At 40.3% G+C, this 22,072-nt stretch overlaps 1 protein-coding gene across 5 annotated transcripts in view; it reads left to right on the forward strand.

Moving 5' to 3' along the window:
* Window positions 1-22,072, forward strand: part of RC3H1 (ring finger and CCCH-type domains 1) — a 77,602-nt gene that overhangs the window by 32,676 nt on the left and 22,854 nt on the right. For 2 of the 5 annotated variants that reach the window (XM_063343739.1, XM_063343740.1), the window contains exons 5-19: window positions 348-523; window positions 1,396-1,596; window positions 2,743-2,875; window positions 4,942-5,060; window positions 6,551-6,663; window positions 9,684-9,965; window positions 10,280-10,497; window positions 11,998-12,374; window positions 13,451-13,582; window positions 14,184-14,336; window positions 17,492-17,702; window positions 18,832-18,922; window positions 19,042-19,177; window positions 21,175-21,345; window positions 21,941-22,056. In XM_063343739.1, the coding sequence (XP_063199809.1) occupies window positions 348-523; window positions 1,396-1,596; window positions 2,743-2,875; window positions 4,942-5,060; window positions 6,551-6,663; window positions 9,684-9,965; window positions 10,280-10,497; window positions 11,998-12,374; window positions 13,451-13,582; window positions 14,184-14,336; window positions 17,492-17,702; window positions 18,832-18,922; window positions 19,042-19,177; window positions 21,175-21,345; window positions 21,941-22,056 (2,629 nt within the window). Of the gene's footprint in view, window positions 1-347; window positions 524-1,395; window positions 1,597-2,742; window positions 2,876-4,941; window positions 5,061-6,550; window positions 6,664-9,683; window positions 9,966-10,279; window positions 10,498-11,997; window positions 12,375-13,450; window positions 13,583-14,165; window positions 14,337-17,491; window positions 17,703-18,831; window positions 18,923-19,041; window positions 19,178-21,174; window positions 21,346-21,940; window positions 22,057-22,072 lie in introns of all 5 variants that reach the window. The other 3 variants (XM_063343741.1, XM_063343742.1, XM_063343738.1) reach the window with 2 other exon arrangements.

The following is a 22,072-nucleotide window of genomic DNA, read 5'->3' on the forward strand; positions in this document are numbered from 1 at the left end:
TAGACAATCCACTTGGAAAACTCTTATGTTAATAATGGAAAGAAGTATAAACGGGTACGAAGAAGTCTTTCTATCATTTGGTACCCAATATAGAACAAATAATAATTAAAAAAAATAAAAATTACAAAGTCCTATTTTCCTGGTTACAGTCTGGGAATCTGGAAGTTCTCCTTCTCTCTTTTTCCCTCCCTTCTTGCTCAGCTTCCTTTCCTGTCTGTAGGTTTGTGTGTGTGTTGGGGAAGTTTTGTAGCAGGTCTCCCACTTGGAGGGAACCAGGAAACTGCAGAAGTCTTTCTTGGTCTTCTCTCATCTTTGGTCTCTTTTCTTTGCACTTTTCCTTCCACCAGCAATGCAAGAGGAGGCTTTAAAGCTGGTTCTGCTGGCTCTGGAAGATGGATCTGCGTTGTCACGAAAGGTCTTGGTTCTCTTTGTGGTTCAGAGGCTGGAGCCGCGATTTCCTCAGGCTTCTAAAACTAGCATTGGGCATGTTGTCCAGCTTCTTTACAGAGCCTCGTGCTTTAAGGTATGAAGAAGATTCTGCTTGGAGATTTCATAATGCTATGAAAATTGTGGTGTTTTTTCGTTTTCAGTTTTCGTTGTCCTGTAACATTAAGTGTGCCTAAAAAGATGTATAGTTATAGGAAGTATTACTTATGAAGTCACACATGTGTTTGGAGAGTTCTTTGTCATACAGCTATGATGGCAATGTAGGCCGAAATTGCAAGTTTAAGCTGTAAAGCTAGGTTTTTACTCTATCCAGGTGTGATAGATGCACAGGAACAAAACCAGTAAGTCAGTATAGCTTATCTCCTTAGGAGGGGCTTAAAGCTGGAAGATCCACAGTTCTGTTAATGGAATGGTGGTGTGGTTGGAAACAAAGAAGTATGAGGCTCTTGGATATCAGAGTTATATAAAGAGAACTTAAGCTGCTTATTGTACTTCACAGCATTAAATGGTCATTTCCTAGGTGCTCAACTTAAATGTCATTCACTTTTGCTAAATGAGGAGAAGAATGCTTTGTTGCTGCTAACTGTACCCTCAAACAAAATTCTGCAATACAACCAAAATACCTTGATTGGAGAAGTAAGGTGTGGACGCTGTAAAGTGTGGTTTTTTGTTTTTTTTTTTTTTTTTTTTTTTTTTATTAGGAAGTGTGACATTTACACCAATATCTGAGTCAGAGTCTGAGTAAAGTATGTTATCCATTTCATAGAGGTTCCTCTTTATGAAGAGCACGTTATTTTAGTAGGGCTAATGTTCACTGCATAGTGTCGTAGTTCGGTTTAGTTTGTAAGGAAGAACTTAGTTGCTGACTGAAGATTTCACTTGCGTTGGACTCTACATAATCTCTGGCTTATCCTGCTTAATTGTATCTGGCCCATTTCTCCCCACTAGGTGACAAAGCGAGATGAGGATTCCTCCCTGATGCAACTGAAAGAGGAGTTTCGGACTTATGAAGCTCTGAGAAGGGAACATGATTCCCAGATAGTTCAAATAGCCATGGAAGCAGGTTTACGCATTGCACCGGATCAGTGGTCCTCACTGTTATATGGAGACCAGTCTCACAAATCCCACATGCAGTCTATCATTGACAAGGTAAAGCCACCTAAAATCAGCCCCGTCTGTCTTGTTTGCAAGTGTAGTAGATTTAAATGCTTGTAACATGGATTTACAAATTGTGCCCGTGTGTACTCACTTTATCCATTAATCGTTTGCACTGTTATTTCAAAACCTATATGGCCTAAATAATGAGATTATACGTTTGTAACCTGATGAATCTTGCTCCCTCTGCTATCCAGCCCTCTCTTTCTACTTTACTGGTTTCTGCAGATGGGAAACAAAGGTTAGCTACACACTTGGGAGGGGTCCTTTCTGAACAGCTGACAACTGCCAATGTAGTACAAGAGGTTAACGGTTCATGTTTCCATGCAGGAAGCTAGTGTATATGATGAAAGAAAATCAGTCCCTTAGTCTATACCTGAAGTAGGTAAGAGAAGTGGAAACGTATTTCTTAAATAAAATGACTTGACCTCTGGAAATGCCCAGATCTCCTTTCATTTAGGAACATAGGATAAATGGGCTTTTATATTAGGGGATTCACAAGTAAGTGCCTAAATTAGTTGGGTTTGTCGAAAGTTTACAAAAGCTGTGAAACAATTGGTTTGGCTGCCGTGCAGGAGCATTACCTTCAAGACTGATTGATTGTGTATTTGTGCATTTGCCCAGTTTTTCAGGTGTCCTGCCAGACGTCTCCTGAAGGACCTAGGTAGAATTAAAGGATTTTAAATGCTGAAATTGTGTGATGTTAGTAAATGGAACATTGCTAACTGCCTTTATCCTTCAACTACCTTGTTCTTTATTGTCTGCTGTACTCAGTTTAAAGCAGGGTGCAAACCTCTTGATTTGGGGATTGGAGATATTAGACTATTCAGAAGTGTAAATTAAATGGTTTCTAATATTCTGTATTTTTTTTTCTGGATGAAATAGATTATGCTGCTAGAAGCAATATCAGCCTTCGTTTTGTCTGTTTAGAGCTGTATTTTAACCTGCAATGTCAAAGAATTGTTTGTTCTTAATTTAATGCTAGAGAATGAATTTAATAGAAAGTGCTGAAATGGGCTTGTGTGAAAAACATTTTACTGCAGTTCTAGAAGACAGCTCTTAACGAGCTTGTGGAGCAGCATTCAGAAACTATGAAGGTTGCGTTGCCTGTAGAAAGTTAATTATTATAATTTTTTTAAGTTGCAGACCCCAGCCTCGTTTGCACAGAGTGTTCAGGAATTAACTATTGCTCTTCAGAGGACTGGAGATCCAGCTAACCTGAATCGCCTTCGACCTCACCTAGAGCTCCTGGCAAATATCGATCCCAGTCCAGGTAATTCTAGATATTTTATAAAAACGTTTAACTTATTTTAGCAGGGGGAGCTTAACACTGCTGAAGGATTGAAACCTGTTCAATAAGTGGAAGGAAACATCCCCCAACTCATAAACTTAAAGATTCTTGAGTGGCATTCATAACCAGCCTGGAAACAGCAGTAATTGTGTGTGAAGAGAGCTTCCTTGTTTGACAGTATTGGGTGAGCATGGGTGTGAATGTTGAATACATATAATTCTGTGAGGTTACATGATGTATGCTTTATATTGGGTGATGTTAATTGGGGGAGTGGCAGCAGTCTTAGCTTCCTCCTTTTTCACTTTTTTAGTACACATGCTGCTATTTGAAATCAAATTTGCAAAGCAACAGGAAGAATGATAGAACCCCTGTGCTTAATGCAGAGCCTTAGCTCTCACTCTATCTTTTTCTCTCCAGTTCTTTATCAGAGCAAATAATTTGTTTACAAAAGAGGGGAAGTCTTCAAGAAAACACCAGATTGAGGACTTCCATTGACTGATCTAAAAATTGGATGTCTTTTTCTTTATTCTAGAAATTCTGGGTACTAGTTTTTGATCTGAGGTCTCTAGCCTAGAGATATTGCACTCTGAGGACTTTCTTAGAGGCATCTTAAAATCATAAGACATCTTCCGTGTTTTGGATTCCGAAGTAGAATTTTGATAGATTGAAGGGACACAAGCTAAGCAAAAATCAGTCTGGACAAGAAAGATTTGTTATCCTAGGGAATTTAGTATTTCTCTTGGTGATATGTAGTTCTGCAAAGGTGTGAAAGACAGTCTGGGAAGGGGAAGTTAGTTGGAAAGAATATAACTGGGAAATAAAATCTAAGCTGTTGACAGATGGAAACTGTTGAAAAACCTGACAGCACTGTGAGGATGGACGGCCTGAGGCAGAAGAGAAGGGACAGGACGGAGAGCCTTGTGGCTGAAGTTCTATTTTATAGTCGTTAGTATTTGTAAAATCAATACTAATATCAAAATAGTGTGAAGGCCTAAACTATGACTTCAGGAGACTAAAAGTTATAGTTCTTAGTTTCTGTTTTAACAAATAAACTTATCTGTCAGATGAAGACCGGTTGTACTTCACAGCTAGAGGAGATGCAGTGCATTCTTAGCGAATCTTTCATGCTGTAACAAGTCAGGGACAAAACTGTGTGTGTCCTGCAAATTTGTTAGTCAAAGACTGATACAGAAAGTGGAATCGCTAATAGCCTCACTCAATAGGTGACTCTGATCTTGTTGTTTCTCTTCTGTGCTATTAAGTTGCTTCCCTGCTGGTCTATAGGTGTGCTGAAGTGCCTCTGGAAGAATTGAGTGCTTGTGAGCGGAATAGAATGTAATGGTGCTAAAGATGTTGAAATGCCTCAGTGAAGCGCTTTGAGGTCCGATGTTTTGCAGCAAAGTGTGTAGGTGTGTGGTGGGAGTGGGAGTGTCATCTGCTGGAACAGATTAAATTACTAGAAAAGTAAATTGTCTAGAAAGAACAAGTGCCCCTATAGAATTAAGACTATACGATTTATTCATGCTGCTGCATCAGACGGTGGTCTAGTACATAGATCTGCCTTGTGACGTTTTTCCATGTGAGAGGCATCAATTTCTGTTGCTATTCAGTGGCTGTGCCAGCATGATCTAGGCCAGTGATGCTGGTATTTACAGAATATTACCTCCAGGAGTCTGAATGCAAAGAGGGATTTTCAGCCTGTTTTTTTTTTTTTATTATATGCAGAGTTTTTACAATTCATTTACTCTGGATTTTTTGTGGGATATGAAAGGTTTTGGTAAAAGGAAGTAATTTGACATGCTAGTAACAGTCTTGCCAGCCCATTTGGTATTTTGTGTGTGGTTCAATCTTGAGTCTATAGGTAGCTTTATTCTTGTAAGTGGTACATATCCCTAAATTAAGGTGTTGAACGCTTGTTATCTGATGACACGCGTTTCTGATAAAATCTTTTTGGTTGTCTAGTGATACTGGTGGTGTCTTTGTACCTGGTTTTGGCAAATCCTTCTGACTTTTCTTTTTACATTCTCTGTTTGCTGTCAATGCAATAGATGCTCCACCTCCAACATGGGAACAACTGGAAAATGGACTAGTTGCTGTGAGGACTGTGGTTCATGGCTTAGTTGACTACATCCAGAATCACAGCAAGAAGGGAACAGATCAGCAACAGGTAAAAGCTAAATCATTTAGGAAATGCTTATCCCTAAATTTTATTGGCTGTATCCAATAGTAGAGATTTACTAATGTAATCTGGAGAGATTTAGTTTGAGGAGCTGATCTGAAATATCACTGCTGTGTCATATTTCTCAAAAAAGAAAGAAGAAAGGAAAAAACCCAAACCCAAAACAACACACACCCCACCCCACCCCCCCCCGCAATACTTGTTGCATTAATTTGCACAGCTCACTAGGATGAAAAGAAAACAGTCTCATCCAGCAGCAAGCTTAGGGAAATGAATAAACATCCCTCATGACTAGAGGGTGGGGAAGAGAAGCTGGGGTGCCTGGCACTGTGATCTGTGGGAATTTTCTTGGGTTTGTTTTAATGTGACACATTTCAGCCAAATGTCTCTGTGTTAATTAAATGATTCTTGCATCTGTGCTTAATGCTTTGTTAAGTTTGAAGATTGGGAAGACTTCATATAAAGGTATCATCCAAGTTCCTGAAACAAAACTTTTTGTTTCAGAAATTAAATGGTGTTGCCAAATATATATATTACCTTATCTCATAGCTATCTTATCACACGTTCCTTTTGATCTCATTTCGTTGTACAGCTAAGTTGATATAAATGCTTGCTGCTGCTGGAAGACAGAGCTGCCTGTCACACATTCCCACTCCCTCCCTTGCTTTGGCACTCATCCTCTTGGAGAGCTGGTTCGGGGAGCTGAACTAGTAGGAAGATTCTCTCTGCCAAAAAAAAGAGTCAAAATTAGAGTGAATTATTTCTGCTGTTTTACCTTTTTGCATTCACTGGGATGCCTAATGAGCACTCTTACCAGCAAAAGGAAAGCAGTAGGAATACACAAGTGGAAATCAGGGTGAGAAAAACAGTGAGGGGTTTTGTTCTGGTGAAACGGTTGCCCAGACCTGGTACATGCTGTGCTGCTTGGAAGGGAACCCAGAGCCTCCCAAGTGGGAAAGGGGACATCTGCTGAGTACAGGGCAGAGTTTTGCTGGCTGGCAGCAGTGGCCAGCAGAGGGCTGTGCAGCTTATGTACACTCTGCCTAAAATCTATGTTACTACAGTAGATGTGGAAAAAAAAAATTGGTTTGCAGATGGCTTCTTACAGACTTAATCTTTTGTCTGAGTTTCTCAGAAAGCAAGAGTTTACTTTTACAGACCTTTCTCTAGGTGGGAACTCTGATAGGTTATTTCTGCCCTCTGATTTAATTCTGCCATAGAAACTGTAGGAATTTAGATGTCTTTGAGACCACCTCTGGCCTTCTCTCAATGTATTTAAAGTCTGGCAAATGGATGTATATGCAGACAGCTAGATTGCAGTTAAGTTGTCGTTTCTTGGAAAACTTAAGTAAGAAAAATACAGAAGACAACCCATATCCTGCGAATCCGTGTAGGATCATCAAACATCAGGCCTTTAATAAGAGTGGTTGAGTGCACTTATTTTCAGGTATCTCACCTGGTTTCTTTAACCTTGTCAGCCTCCTCAGCACAGCAAGTACAAGACATATATGTGCCGAGACATGAAACAGAGAGGAGGATGCCCCCGAGGGGCCAGCTGCACCTTTGCACATTCACAGGAGGAGCTAGAAAAGTAAGTGTACCTCTTATGATAGGAATCAGTCCATTTTACCTATAAGAGTGCATATGTATGTATCATATCATATACCCAAGAATGGGGAGAGGAGGTGTAACTTGTCTGTTATATTAGCAAGACATAATGTGAAAAACTTGTAGCAGTCATCTCTTAGGTTTTGGAACTGTTTGTTCTTAACTATAGGATATTTTGCTTTACTCAGTAGTAATGCAGCTGTGAAAGTTTGATGTTTACACAAGTGTTACTGGAGATTTTGGAGGTGGGCTGTTTTTCGTATTTCTTAAGTGTGACTAAACATGCTGTTTGACTGCATCTACTATGGTGGTTTATTTGTGTGTATTTCTCATCTTGCCTTTATATTCAGGTTGCTGAATTTTCAGGTTCAGGTGAAAAGTAGGTTGCTGTCAGCTTTCCAGATGTAGGGGCTCTCTGATTCTTCTGTGCTGCTAGGGCTATTCAGAGAGCTAAAGATGAGCATCGCAAGTTTCCTTTCTGCAACAATTATTCTTTGAAACTTTTTTGAGAGATTGCACATGCAGTGCAATCTGCACTCAGATTAACATTCATTACAGATTTAGAGGGGGCACCTGATTATCCAAGAGCAAGTTGCTGCTGTTCTGAAGGTTGTTTACATTTTTTTGAAAGTAAAATGGATTATTTAAGAGTTAAATAAAAAGAAATAGATTTCATGCAGTGTATATCACTTAGTTTTGGGGCTAAAATCATTAACTTCTTTAAAGAATAGATGGTTGGGTTTTTCTTAATCAGAAGAAAACTCCAAAGATTTGGAAATGGTATGCAGCCCTTTTTTTTTCTTAAAAATCTAGAATTTGAAGCATTAATATGGCAGTTCAGTGGCTCTATAACCATCATGCAGTGCATTGGCAAAACAGGAGGAAAAGAGCGAAGCATCATGTGGTGTTAGAATGACAAAAGGCAGTTATTCAAATGAACAGAGGATAGGACTTTGATACTTATGTTCTGCAGGAACAGTTGGGGTTATCCCCCTTTTGTCATGGTGGTAATAAAATGGAGATTGGTAGTGCTGGTTTGGGTGGCTAATGAAGGTGGTGAGTCAATACTAGTGCCTCTGAGCTACAGTCGTATGTATCAGGAAGGACTGTTTGTCAGCTTTGTAGGTGGAAGAGGCCTATTTTATCCAGACAGGCATGTGTGCCTTAGTAATAAAGTTGTTGTGGGGTGAAGTGAATGCTTGTTCTATTTCAGATTGCAGCAGTTTCTGTAGGCGGTTGGGGAACTTTGAGTTTCAATTCTTCCGTGTACCTTTTATCTTTGCTTAATTCCTTTGAGTAGATGTTTCATTAGTGTTCCTCCTTTTAAAAATGGTTAGTGTGAGTAAGATGCACTGCTGTTGCTGTGTGGTTCTTGTATCTCTATATGTAGCTTTAAGCTTGCAGGAGGGCTAATTGGGAAATGTGTGGTAATGCCTCAGATAGCTAATTATAACTAATTTCGACTTGCTTAAGCTGCAGCTGGTTCCCCTCTTGGCAAGGGACAAAGACCCAGTGTGCACAGGCGAGTATGATAACCCGCTTTGTTCGCTCCCTTTTAATGCAATCTGAATGATGCCTACTATCAACACTATGTAGCTTGAATTTATAGTTTGATTATGTGGGTAAAGATTAATCCATCCAGGAAACTGGGGTGTTGATGGAGAGTTAGGAAGATGGCTAGAAGATAATCAGTGAACTCTTCTAGATGAGGAGCTCAAATCTATATAGCAATATTACACTTTGTTTGCATGTCTAAAAAAACCGAACCAACCACAACAACAAAAACCCACAGCAACAAAAACCCTTTTTTCCTTCTGTTGCATTGCTGTTAATACTGTGCATGTGGGCAAACATAAAGATTATCTGAAGATTAAATAATGGAGTATAACTGCCCCCTTTTTTTATTTTCTACAATAACATGTGTAGCTTCCTAGTCTGTGTTACCAACTTGCTTTGCTTGTTAGAAATGATATGAAAGTGTCGGCTTCAACCCTGCTGAAACTTTCTTGCATGGGAAATGGCCTCTTGTTCTGCAATAGAAGCAGCAGGAGCAGTCAGTCCTACAAATACGCCCTCCCACTTCCATTCTGGTATCTAAGCTAATGGCAGGATCTTTAGTGGAGGACCCTCAACTCTGGAATTTGCTGTCTTCGTTGGTCTGGTACCATCAGTCTCCTGATTTTTCTGGAACGGTTGTTAAAGGGCTCATGTTGGTTCAGATTTATCAGAAGCAGTGAAAGTTTTGGAATTACCGTGTGTTCATAGAGTTTTTACCTCTGCAGTCACCTAATTTATCAAACGACGCAAGCAGTGTAAGCTGCATATTGGTATAGTAACATAAATCTTAACAATCTGTGCTTTAAAACTATCACAGCTATGGATGGGGCTCTGAGCAGCCTGATCTAGTGGAAGATGTCCCTGCTCATTGCAGGGGGTTGGACTGGATGGCCTTTAAGGGCCCTTCCAACCCAAACCATTCTATGATTCACATAGCAATAAAGGCTTGGTTTGGTTTATTGTTGGACAAATGGTGCAAAAGGGAATCAGTTCATCACTGTAACTTTCTGCTATTAGTTTCTTCTATGAATAAGATAGGCTTGAATAGTCTCTGATTCTTATTCTGAAGCTTCTGTTACTATAGGTAGTATTTTATGTGATGTTTGGTTTTGGTTTTCTTCTGCACAGTTGAAAGGCATATATGTGCAGGGAATAAGATATTTTTTTTTTGACTTGCAGTCTGAAGTTTAGCTATGAATTCTTGGTGTACTTGCCGTTAAAAATCCATCCTTGTTCTTCCGATTGAAACCACTATCAACAGTTCAAATAGCGGTGAAGTTGTAGTCTTGGCAGATACTCGTAATAAACTTCTCACAAGCCCTTAGGAAACTTGAATTCAAACTTGAAGCTTTTGGTAGGATCTGTGTTTGAAAAATGTTGGAAATGAAACTCCTTTTTTTTTTTTTTTTCTTTACAATTTTTGATGTGTGGTTTCTTTTTCTGAAGATTCCGTAAAATGAACAAGCGTCTGGTTCCCAGAAGACCCCTGAGTGCCTCCCTGGGCCAGCTGAATGAGGTGGGCCTACCTTCAGGAGCTATCCTCTCGGAGGAAGGGGGAGTGGACTTGCCCAATAGGAAAACTACTGCTCTGCCAAATGGAATTGTGTCAACAGGCAGCACGGTGACGCAACTTATTTCTCGAGGGACAGACTCCGGTTATGAAACTGCTCTGAAGCCAGGGAAGATGGACCATCTGAGTAGCAGTGCCCCTGGATCCCCTCCTGACTTGTACGGGTCTTCCTAACTGTTATTCAAAGTGTCATGTGTGTAAATATGTAGTAGAAACAAAGTAAACCCATTCTCTAGAAAAGAAACAGGACAGGTTCTTCTTGGTTTTGTTGTCATCTTTTTTGAAGTGATTAAACAGTAGAGTAGAAAACTAAAGCAAAAACTCTAAACTACTTTACTTCCCTGTTTGCTTATATTTTAATTGGAGAAGGCGATGTAACCTTCAGAAGGTGAATATGTGCAAAGAGCAGTGTTTTAAAGCACAGTGTGCTATATCAGCCCTTAATGAACAGTCCCGTCTTTCTGCTTTTCAGACTGGAGTCTGTCCCCAAGAGCTCTATTTCTGCCTTACCAGTGAACCCTCATCCTGTGCCTGCTCGGGCACCAACAGATCTGCCTTCGGTGTCTGTCACCAAGCAGTTGCAAATGGTACCACGAGGGTCTCAGTTGTATAATACTCAGCAAGCAGATATGTTTTATCAAGATCCTAGAGGAGCTGCCCCACCATTTGAGCCAGCACCCTACCAACAAGGTAAGATTGAGACCAAGCTCTCCATCTTTCATCTTCATCTTGATTTTGCTCTTTCTTCCCGCTCTGGTATTTACTTCAGCTCTTAAGTTGGAGTTCTCTTGCCTGTCATGTGGACTGTAGGCTCTAATGTGGCGATGGCGTAACGGAATGGAAATTGGCAGACTTCTTATGTCTTGACTGAGGACTTTAATGCAAGTGAAAACAGAGGTTTGTATGCGTCCAGTGTAGTAAATCCTTCTTTCTTCAGTTCTTCTCAACTGGGCTGGGTAAGGGGATCTAATATGGTAAAACTTAATTCAGTTTGACTCTGGGAAAATGGAAATAAAGCTTAACCAGCAGAGGGGTTTATGCTTGAGGGGTGAAATACTTACGTCCTTCATGAAAAGCGTATGGGTGTTTTGGAAATGTCTGCGCATGCATGTGATAAGTAGAGGCAAGTGAAATTAGAGAAGGGCTGGGCACCAAAAAGAAAACATCATAAAAAAGGGAATAAGAGGAAAAGTTCTAAGTATAAAGACACCAAGTGGAGAAAGATAATACCGAAGGGGATTAAAAAGAAAAGGTATGGCTATATATAAAGACAGGGAATGATTCTTATGCAGTGTAACATTGGAGAGAAAAATGTCATAAAGTGAAGTTAATATGAAAGAAAAATAAGGAATGAAAGACTGAAAGAAGTGGAAAGGAGGAAAAAAACCCTAGAAAGGAAAAGGGAGGGGGAAGCCATTTCTGAGAAAGTTGTGCAGAGCATTTTGAAGCGGGAGAAAAGCTTACATTTTATTATGGTGTGCAAATGAAGACCTGAGTTTTCTACAAGTGCACATATTCATGCATTCTTTTAGGTTGTCCAGAGATCCCAGATAGATTACCAAAATCTTCACATAACTAGGAGGTGTGGTATTATAAGTCTTTGGTGATTCACAGTACTGAAATTTCCTTCTACTGGTCAAGAGGTAGAACAAATCTTTCGATAACTTTGAATTCTAATTAATCCAAGTTTCTTTACACAGGCAGTGGCTCTGATACGTTGGGACAAATTGAATTTTAGTTGTTCAGATGAAGATGTACAGGCTAATTTTCAGTTTACTTTCTTGGTCTTGTCTAGCTAAGAGCATTCGTATGAATCTGCAGAGACATTCTAGTGAATTATTTCTCTTTGGTGTGCTAGCAGGACTTCTGTGGTACCTGTGGTGGGCTCAGTCTCACCACCTCTTCTCCAGCTACTGTGACCTTTACACCTTGCTGGTATCTTATTCAGATAATTAAACTGTGTCACTTGAGCTTTGGATCAACTTTTGCTTCTCCAAGGTTTTCTGTGGTTAATTTTTGAGTAGAAATACCAATGAGACAGTGGGGACAAACAACAAATCTGAATTAATTTATACCTTTCTCTTCATGGTACTTGTAGACTGGAGTATTTGAAACAGTTGTTTTTTGTGAACAGTTGTGGTAATCACTTTCTGTATTTTGTTTGTGGTTTTTCCTTTTTCCTTATTTCAGGAGTTTACTATCCCCCTCAGTCCATGTCTCGCTTTGTCCGACCTCCTCCATCAGCTCCTGAACCTGGTCCAGCTTATTTAGACCATTACCCACCCTACCTTCAGGATCGTGTGGTCAGCCCACAGTACACGCAGCCACAACAGTATCCTCCTATGGGACAACCCATATACCCGCCGCACTATGACAGCCGTCGCGTATATCCCCCTGTCCAGCCATATCAGCGAGAGGAGATTGTCCGAGGAAGCCCCGTACCCATCGAAATTCCACAAGCAGCTGTACCTTCCTACGTACCTGAATCCAGAGACAGATACCAGCAAACAGAGGGTTATTGCCCAGTGGCTCCACATCTCAGTCAGATCAGACCTTCATGCCACAGGGTACGGTTTTTATATTGCATTTTTGTAGTCGTTGAAGAGAGAAAATATAAACTACTTGAGAAGTAGATTTTTTTTTTTTCAGTAAGGCGATGTTTTTTGTGAGGAATTAGAAGTTTGAACTTGAAGAGGTACATTTGACTAAGCTGACTTAAAACTGGAAGGCAGTTTAGTTAACTGGTCAACTCTGCAGTTGTAATGATGTTAATATGTAAAAGAGCAGGCTGCTACTTTAGTGCTCGAAGTAGAAAAGCATGTGTGCAAATGATTATGTTTGTGTTCTTGTACTGCCCATCTGTGACTGACTGTCTCTGTGCCTAAATAGATAAATATGCGAACGTGCATCCCTTGATAAAAGAACTAAAAATTCTGCTCTTCCAAATTTTCTGTACTTCTAAGATTGCTAACTGGAGAGTCTTCCTAGCTGGAATTGAGCCTAGTAGAATAGTTGGACTTACGTAGCTGTCATTCAGACTAAAGGCTCGGAATCGTATTGCTGAGTCCAGGAAGCATTTTTCACATAGCTTAAAGATTTGTCAGTTTTGAGTTTGACACGTTTGTGGGATATTTAATTCTATTGCAAAATGAATAATAAATGCAAACTAACTGGGACTAGGTCATGATCTGTAGTGTTCTACCACTTACCCGCTATGACTGAAATGGGGACTTGCCATGCTGGAACATGTTCCAGTGGAAACTATGCCAAGCTGGAACACAGAGTCACGTTGCGCTACCTGCAAGTTAAAAGATTAGTAGTCTTAAAGTTAGAAACACTGGCTTAGTTGAGTATCTAATCAGTTTTAGGCAAATAATGTTCCCTGCCTTTGGCATGCATTGAACTAACACTCTGGCTAGTGTAGGAATATGTCTGTCCTATGTTAAATGTGAAAGCTAACAGACAGACTTTAACAAAGTGATGGTAACTTATTATTGTAATGATACTGTCTATTCACTGCATTTTCCTTTTCTTGCAGTGTACAGTTGTCATATTTTATTTGGGCAAGCAACATTTTTGAAATTACTAGTTCTGTGCATTAATGCTTCAGAGGATTTGTAACATGTTTCTGTCTTCATTTCAGCCTCATCCCAGCCTGGATGAACTTCACCGACGAAGGAAAGAGATCATGGCCCAGCTAGAAGAGAGGAAGGTGATTTCTCCGCCTCCTTTTGCACCATCACCAACCTTGCCTCATCCTTTTCATTCAGAGGAGGTAAGCCTATTTTGACAAAAACGTGACTTACTGTCATGTTTAGAAAATACTTCGGAGTTTGTGTGTGCTGGTAGGTGAGGACAACAAGAAAATAAGAACAGTGCAGTGTTGGCAAGTGTTGCGGGGACAGATTTTGTGCTCCAGGTGGGAAACCTTTTTAGTGCAGTCTCCAGTCTCTTGGCTGGCTGTTAATTCTCTGATCTACCGCTGATCCTAACCAAGAGAAATAGTTTTGAACCATTATTAATTGAAGTAGTCAGTCTTCATGGTCACTGGACTTTGCTTCACTTGCTCCTGACATGTTTGGAATTACATAACAGCTTGCTAGAGGTTTTGGCTTTTTTTTGTTTTTAACCAAGGTCAAAATACCACTTTCATACTGGCCAAGTGAACAGTCAGCACTGGGAGTGTAGTCAGGTGATCAGAATTTTACACATTTCATGCTTGCCATGGCCCAATTCCAAATGATGATACATCTGATTAAAAAAAAACAATCCTGGTGGTGTTTTTCTTCAAGCTCACTGCTGCTGAACTAAGTAATGGTGACCGTGAAGCTGCTTCTTCCCTTCACTTACAGAACCAGATTTTTGTTTTTGTACAGTACTTGGATGAAGACCTGAAGGTAGCTGGGAAATACAAAGGAAATGACTACAGCCAATACTCTCCCTGGTCCTGTGACACCATCGGCTCCTACATTGGAACCAAAGATGCAAAACCCAAAGATGTTGTGGCAGCAAGGAGTGTGGAGATGGCGGTAAGTAGGGATTAGGGGAACACAGAAAAGTTGATACTTCTGTGGGTTGGGAAGGACTCTCTGATGTACTTCCCAGGATCAAGTCAGTGCTTCTATTTAAGCTCAAAAGTGCATTGCATTCAAAGAATGCATTTGCAACTGTGCAGAGTGCTTTATTTTCAAAGTTATGAACAGCCCTACATCTGTGTGGCTGTTTTGAAATTCTGGATGTAGATGCAGGCTAACCACTCTGCTCTAAAGCCATGGGTAGCAAAAGATTTTTACCCATAATTCTTTACACTTAATGGAAATCCAAAAATGACTCTGTACTGGCAGCTTGTTAATTAAACATGTCTGTCTACTTCCTGTACTACTTTCTGTCAGAAGGAGATGCTGTAACTTAGCTTTGTGCTATGAGTCCTTTTAAGGTGATTGTGACTGCTATTAACAGCATTATTAGTTTTTACTTGAAGGACTCTGTCATTTGTGACCACAAGAATACCCAAAACTTGCATGAAGCTTTTGAGAGAACGAAGCATAGTCATAACAACATACTAGGCTGAGTTGTCTGGAGGAAAATTTCTAACTCTGTGCTGTGTTTATTCAGTCCTTCACTGAAGCCGTGGGTGTCTGACTGTGATCTTATTTTGAGTTGCTGCATTTTTGCTAGGTCAGTTTTGCAAAAAGAAGAGGTTGCTAGGGTGTCACTTTTGGGATTCGTGAATGTAGAAGAAAAGAAACAGCATTCTGAAATACCACCACTATGCTGTTTCTTCCTAACCTTGAAGCATCACTCAACAGCAAGAAGTATGCTGGTAGCCCATGCAAGTAGGAAGACATTCAAGTCTTCAAGAGAAAGGACTGTTTAGTCTGAGGGACTATTTTACAGAGGTGCATCTGGTTTTCTCCTTCACCTGCCACCTGCAAAAGTATTCTGTCTTTTGTTTATATATTGTCACTGTCATGGTGACCTTTCCTTGGGCAATACAGGGAGGGGGAAGAAACTTCTGTCCATAATATATTCTTCTGTGGGCAAGTGCTCACCTGTTGCAACCACTTAACTAAATTGTAGGATTTTTCTGTCCAGCTTCTCTGCTTTGCCCACAAGCAGGCTTCCTGTTTCCCCTCTGCCTCACTGGAATTAAATGTGTCTGGTTTCTGTCCACTGAATTGCTTTCCTGTAAGACCTCGAAGGCACTCTGTGAAGTGGGAGCAAAAAGGAGGCTTTCTCCCAGAAAAAGCAGAGCAATAAAAGGCATTTGGGGTTTTTTATGTGTCTTTTTGCTCTCTGTCCTGCACAGTGTGTTTGCCTTGAGTCGTTAACACTGTCATGTTTGACCTGGGGCAGTACTGAGATTACTCAGATGTGGTTTATTGCTGCGCAAGTGGCAGTGTTCAGGAACCAACAAACAGCTCTTGTCGTTCATCCGTGTTGCTAGAAAACTGGGCAAACAAACTGGTACTCAATTAAGAGAAGTAATGGGGTTCTGGAGAAGCAGCATTCTTTCTCATCGCTAAACAAAGCATTCTGTCTCTGAGCTAGTTTTCAGGTAAGACTTCTGTAGAGTAGCAGATCTCTGCTACTCTTCAGTTTCTGTTTCCCCTCAGGACAAAAGTCTTAGGAGACCTTCACTGCAGATGGCAAGTGAATTAATTCTTCCTTTTTTTACTGTTCATAAGAGATTCCTTTTTTCAAGGATAAGAACAGTATAATCCAAGAGTACATAATGCTGGATTTATGCAGATGGCATTGCAATGTTTACTATGTTCTTTCCCTCCACTCAGTAAATGGGAAATAAATTAAGATTGGTACTAGCATCCTATGGACTTGATATCAAAAAGTCATTTTTTTCAGAATACCAAAGTAGATGCTGTCTTAATGCCTCTTACAGTTTCAACATGTTACACTTCCAACTCAGTTGTGACTGCCTTTTCCACCCCTTTATTGCTACCTTAGCTATGTTATCTTGTCTGTTTCTGGCAATCCTTATCCTCACTAGAAGCTTCCAGTTTTATTTTAATTTTGGACCATACCAAAGTTTTTAGCCTTTAGCCAGTCCTCTTTGTGTAGTAGCTCCACTTACCTCGTTCTTTTTGCTATACACAGCACTATGCTAACGGCTTTACTTCTTTTAGCAAAGTCTTATTTCAATTTTTGGCAATTCTTACCATGTTACGTTTTCTGTCAGCCAACAGATAGCTTTCCCGTTTAACTAAGTGCTTTTCCCATTTTTCTTAATTGTGTCTGTTTATTTCTGTTACCATTTTGTGTTTATCTGGATGTGGTGATTATTTGGGGAGGTTATTTTTTGTTTTGTTTTATGTTGAGGAAACTTAAAATTTATTCATGGACACAACCCATAGACTTTTTGTTTTAAGTTACTCCAGGTGACTTCTCCCATAACTGGCCTAACTTTTTCTCAGAAAAGCTTTGTTGAAAATCTTTATGATAATCTCTTGTTTCTTCTTCTAAGTTAAGTCAAATTTATTTATCCTGCTAAATCAAGCTTGTTTTCTGTGCTCATCTCTTCCTTTGTGACTGCTAGTCGAAGCTCTTTGAGTAGAGAGAGAAGGTTTTATCTGTTCGTGTGCTGACCCGTTAAGGTGTTAACTCATGCTCAGTTAGGAACCAGGATGTTCCAAGCAGTACTACTGCTTAATGAAAAATGCACCTGAAAAGGTACTAGACATGTCCAAGTAAGTGCTGTAGTGAGTAACTCCTGTTTTGAGTCATCTGCAGGCTGTTAAGATTATACGGTTCTTAATGCTGGGCTTCAGAGAAATTTCGTTTGGACTTTGGAAGGAGAATGCATTCCTCAGAGATGCCCACCTTTTCTCCTCTTTGACTTTATTCTCGAGGGTTTTTTCCCTTCTGTCCCATTAGACTTTTCCTGTCTTAATTTCCTCTTGCTGCTGCTCCCTTCCCTTGGATTTGTTTGCAATTAATTATGCAGCTATTTCACAGTGGTGGTAGTAATGGTCATTTTAAGTTAGATTGTTAAAGAGACATCACTCTAACAGTGGAATTGTAAACTGAGGAATGGGAAGACTAGTTGAAGGATGAAGGGAATAGAGAACACAAGAGACACTATACTGGGACCAGCTTGTTGTAAAAGGAATGTGGTTTTGTTTGTTTCTGAGTAAGTTTTTGACTGCCTTTTCCATATCTTGTCTAGAATGTAGATAGTAAAGCCATGCGTGACCAGCGATTAGACATGCAGCGAAGAGCAGCAGAGACTGGTGATGATGACCTCATTCCATTTGGAGACCGACCAACTGTGTCGAGATTTGGGGCTATCTCTCGTACTTCCAAAGCGATGTACCAGAATTCTGGTCCCATGCAGGCCATGGCAGTTCAGGGAGCTACCACCAAATCAATCATTTCAGGTACGATGTGTGCTCTTGGATTTTGCTGGCTGTTGCTATTTTCTTTACTACTACAGTGTAATGTAAGTTGAAGACAGCCCTTGTAAACTTGTTTCTTGTCTTAAAAATATAGACGAGATGTATGTTATGCCACAAAAATAACTCTAGGTAGGGCTTACAGCGGCAGCCTTTTTCTTCAGGCTTTGCCATACTTCCTGTTCCACAGCCAGGTTTGTGCACACATAGTGTGTGTGTTGGTGATTCATTGTTGCTGTTCGCAAAAAGTTCCTTTATTCTGCTCATCCCTCTGAGATGAGGCTGCTTTTAATTTAAATCTGTTGTGGTAGAATCCAGAAAGTTACTGCTTTCTCAAATACATAATGCAAAACCATCATAACAAGTACTGTACTGCACTCCTACTTTATGGGTAGTTGCTGCTGCAAGATTAATGCAGCCGTTGTTTTGTGTACTGTTAGGCAAAGCGAATAAAGTCGGAATGGTTTATTGTCTGCACATCTATTTTCTCATCACATGTATAGTGTGGATATGTATCTTACTCTAAAAGATGGTCTCTTGAGGTCCACTGAGTAATCTTAAGAAAATACTTAATTATATTCCCCCAAACTCCTTTAGATTTTTTTCAGGAGTTAACTGCTGGAAACAGGAGAAAAGCTCTCTGCTTAATTCCGGCAGTAACTTTCTAGACTATCACAGGCAGAATTCTGGCTTCCCTGAAAGCTTAATCTTCAAACTAGGTATTAACAAGGTATTAACAAGGTATCTCAGAATTTTCAATCAATTCTCAAGTCTTTTAGGAGCTTAAGTAATTAAAATAATTGCTCTCATAGTGGCTTTAAGTTTGTTTTTGAGTCTCCATCCCCTGGGGTTTCCGAAGTCCTTCACAAGCTCAGACTCTGGAAGGCTGTAACAAATCTTGGATGTGCAGGAAGAGTCATGCATTATGCACGTGAGACTGGTCACAGGTATTTTTTGTGTTCATTTCAGCAGAGGAAACATTAGACCTCCTCGCTCTTAGAGGGCTGACCTTCCTGGTTATTCTCTGATTGCTGTCCAGTTCTGTGTGTTGGCTGAACTACTTGAAGGATAGTTTTGTAGTAATGTGACATGGTTTTCTTTTGTTCATTGGCAGACTACAGTCCTTACGGAACTCACGGTGGCTGGGGAGGCGCTCCATATTCTCCTCATCAAAATATACCTTCTCAGGGACGCTTCAGTGACAGGTAGCATTGCTTTATTTTTCCTTTGCCTTTTTCAAATTTTATTCATCTATTTTTCCTGTGCCAGCTGAGTAAAGCTTTTTTTTGGAAATCTCCTTATTTTTGCTTTTCTGATCCCAAAGGGAGAGACTGTCCATGTCAGATGTGGCTGGGCATGGGAAACAGTTGCCCTCAGCTGAACGAGAGCAGCAGCTGCGCATGGAGCTGCAGCAAGTAGACCATCAGATTAGCCAGCAGACACAAATGCGAGGACTAGAGGTTGGTACCAATGTTTGGAAGAGCCGCGAGGGGTGGTATGGAGAGAGATGAAGCTAGTAAAGCTGCTTTTCATAAGTTGATCTTTCTCTGGCCGTAATGATACTGGGTAACAACGCTTAATTCTGTGATGCTAGGCATCAGGGCAATGGTACAAGTGTAAACCTTTCTGCTAAAGCAGAAACTTCATGTGCAGATCAGCAGCATACTTGAATGTACGCTCTGCTCATTCATGTTTGCTTTCATTCTCTCTCACTTACTCCCCCTCTCTGTTCATCTGTTAACTCGGAGGCAAACTTGTGGTGTAGGTACCTATTCCTCTCGGCTTCACTGCCATTGACGGTGTCTGATTTTATGTCCAGAAAGCTATGACCTTCATCTGTTTCACGTTTGGCTTTGTGTTGTACCTGTTTCTTCCTAAATAGCGCAAGCCACAAGAGTCAAGAAAATAAATATAAAAGATATTTAGCTTGAAAAATTAAAACCTAATATTTATGTCTCCTCGCTTAAAAGAAATGTAGTTTCTTGCGACATGAGGAAAGATGGGAGTCTGCATTTGTAAAGAATTAATAAGCTGAAATCTTTGTTTACATTTTGTGATACACATAAGGAGAAATATGAAGGCATAGTGAAAGAATTGTGTTAGCAAAGCTTTAGTTACCTTTTTTTTTTTAGTCCGAGGAAAAATCAGTAAATGTTTACCAGAAGACTCTTCTAGGTACCTCAGCAATTATTCATATTAATGTTTTCCCAGAAGGAATTGCTATAAGTACTGGATAGCAGCTTCTGCTGAAATTGTGGTTACCTAAGAACACGTGTTTTAGAGGAGGGTTATTGCAGATTACTTGTAAGAGCTCACAATTTTTAAGTCGCAGCAGCAGTTACAAGTAGTATGCATTTCTTAGTTACTTGAAGCATAACTTGTGTTCTTGTGCTCTTGTTTGGGAACAAGAGGAGAAAATGTTTTAAATCTTGCATGTCTGCCTTTGCCATAATAGAAGAGTATTGGAAAGTTGCAAAACTATAAGTGGCCTGCCTCTCCTGCTCATTATTATTGTGATTGTGTCAGTGTTAAATCCTATGTAGTTGAGTTTTGAGCCTTGATTTTACCATAATTTGAATTTGTCAGAACTAACAGGTTAGTTTGAGTAATAATCGCTTTCAGTTTCTCTCTTGTCTTCGAAGCTGCAAGTAGATACTTGAAATCCAGGAAGCTTTATTGTTTTACCTGTTGCAAGGTTGTAGCAATCGCTTAATTCAGTCTTAGCGTGAAGAACTAGATTATTTTGCTTTCTTCTCAAATGAATGAGCATTTCTGCTTGTAGACAAGCCAGATGTTCGGCTGTGTGGAGTAATAGATAGTGTGTTTAAATGCAGAGCACACCCTTGTGGAACTGATTCCCCAGTTTTAGCAGATTTTTGGAGTGGCTGGCATGGTTACTGCTTTTATTTGGCTGCTAGTAATTTGCAGCTTGTGAATGGCCGTAGTCACTTGCTCCTCTCTGTTCCTGTGCTTCCTGGTCTGGCTCAGCAGGGAGCTACATACTGACATCCACATTTCTCAACATGCTTTGTATGGTTTAATAATAATACTGGCTGTACTGTAGGATTTGATAAATTGTACTACTATAAAATAAAGGAGCAGATTTGCTTATCTGCTGTTCTCCTTTGTTCAACAAATAGCTCACAAAAGAATAGTGTTTTTGTTCATGTGCTTAATCTTAGTTTTGAGAACAAGAGCTATATGGGGAAAACCCATGCAAATTTATTACAGTAAAAGGAATTTGATGCTGCTTGTTTAAAAGTGAAGACACTTGTCGGCATGTAAAAAATGTTTAAACTTGCTTTGGAAGTGATTTCAATTGGGAGCTTGTTAAAGAAGGAGAGAGAAGGCCTTGGTTTTGCAAATAAGCAATACTCTAGGGTTATGGCCTAGAGCTCTTCCTGTGCTTGGTGTGTTGTGTGCTCAGTTGTGTATGTGCTTGGCTTTATGCATTTAGGCTGTTAGTAACAGGCTGCTGTTGCAGAGGGAGGCGACTACCCTGGCAGGCCAACCACAGCCCCCAGCCCCACCTCCCAAGTGGTCTGGGATGATCTCAAGTGAGCAGCTGAGCTTGGAGCTACACCAGGTGGAAAGGGAAATTGGGAAGAGAACCCGTGAGCTGAGCATGGTGAGTGCCGTGGGGGTGGGAGGCAGTGAGGTGGAGCGGAGAGCTGTGTAGCTGGCTGCAGCCCTTTCACCCTGGCAAAAAGGCGCTCTGCTGGATGACCGCAGCTGGAGTCATCCATCTCCCTCTTCACCTTTTTTATTCTTCAAAACCTCCTGAGAAGTTTCTTCATTCTTCTTCATGAAGAATGTGAATTCCAGCCACTTTAAAATACTCTGCTGTTATTTTGTCGCCATTTGAAAATAAGTTGAAAACTATGAATCGTACCCTAGGTCACTGTGCCATGAGTTGTATAAACTGTTTTAACATAGAAAACGTCATCTGCAGGTACAGGCTAGTGTTCGGAAGTCTGTGTGCTGTTTACAGTCCATGGTCTCTGCTTGTTGTTCCAAGAATCATCCCTTCCTTTCAGGAAATAACTGGGTCCTGAGAGGATGAGCATCTTAGTGAGTCTGTTTTCTTGTCTCATGGCCTTTGTGGGTTACACTGTATGGCTCTAATTTACAGGCCTTCATCATCCGTCCCAAAGGATGAAGTCTGAAATTCTTTTAACGCAAAGATAAAGAATTTTTCTTTTGTCCTTTTTTTTTTTTTAAAGGAGAGCCAGTCCTCACTGGATATAAAAAACAAACTGGGCACCACTAAACAGACAGAAAATGGACAATTAGAACCACAAAGCAAGGTTCCAGCTGAGGACCTCGCATTGACATTCAGGTAACATGGGTCTGCA

Source organism: Chroicocephalus ridibundus, chromosome 8, assembly GCF_963924245.1.
Source record: "Chroicocephalus ridibundus chromosome 8, bChrRid1.1, whole genome shotgun sequence".
NCBI lineage: Eukaryota > Metazoa > Chordata > Aves > Charadriiformes > Laridae > Chroicocephalus > Chroicocephalus ridibundus.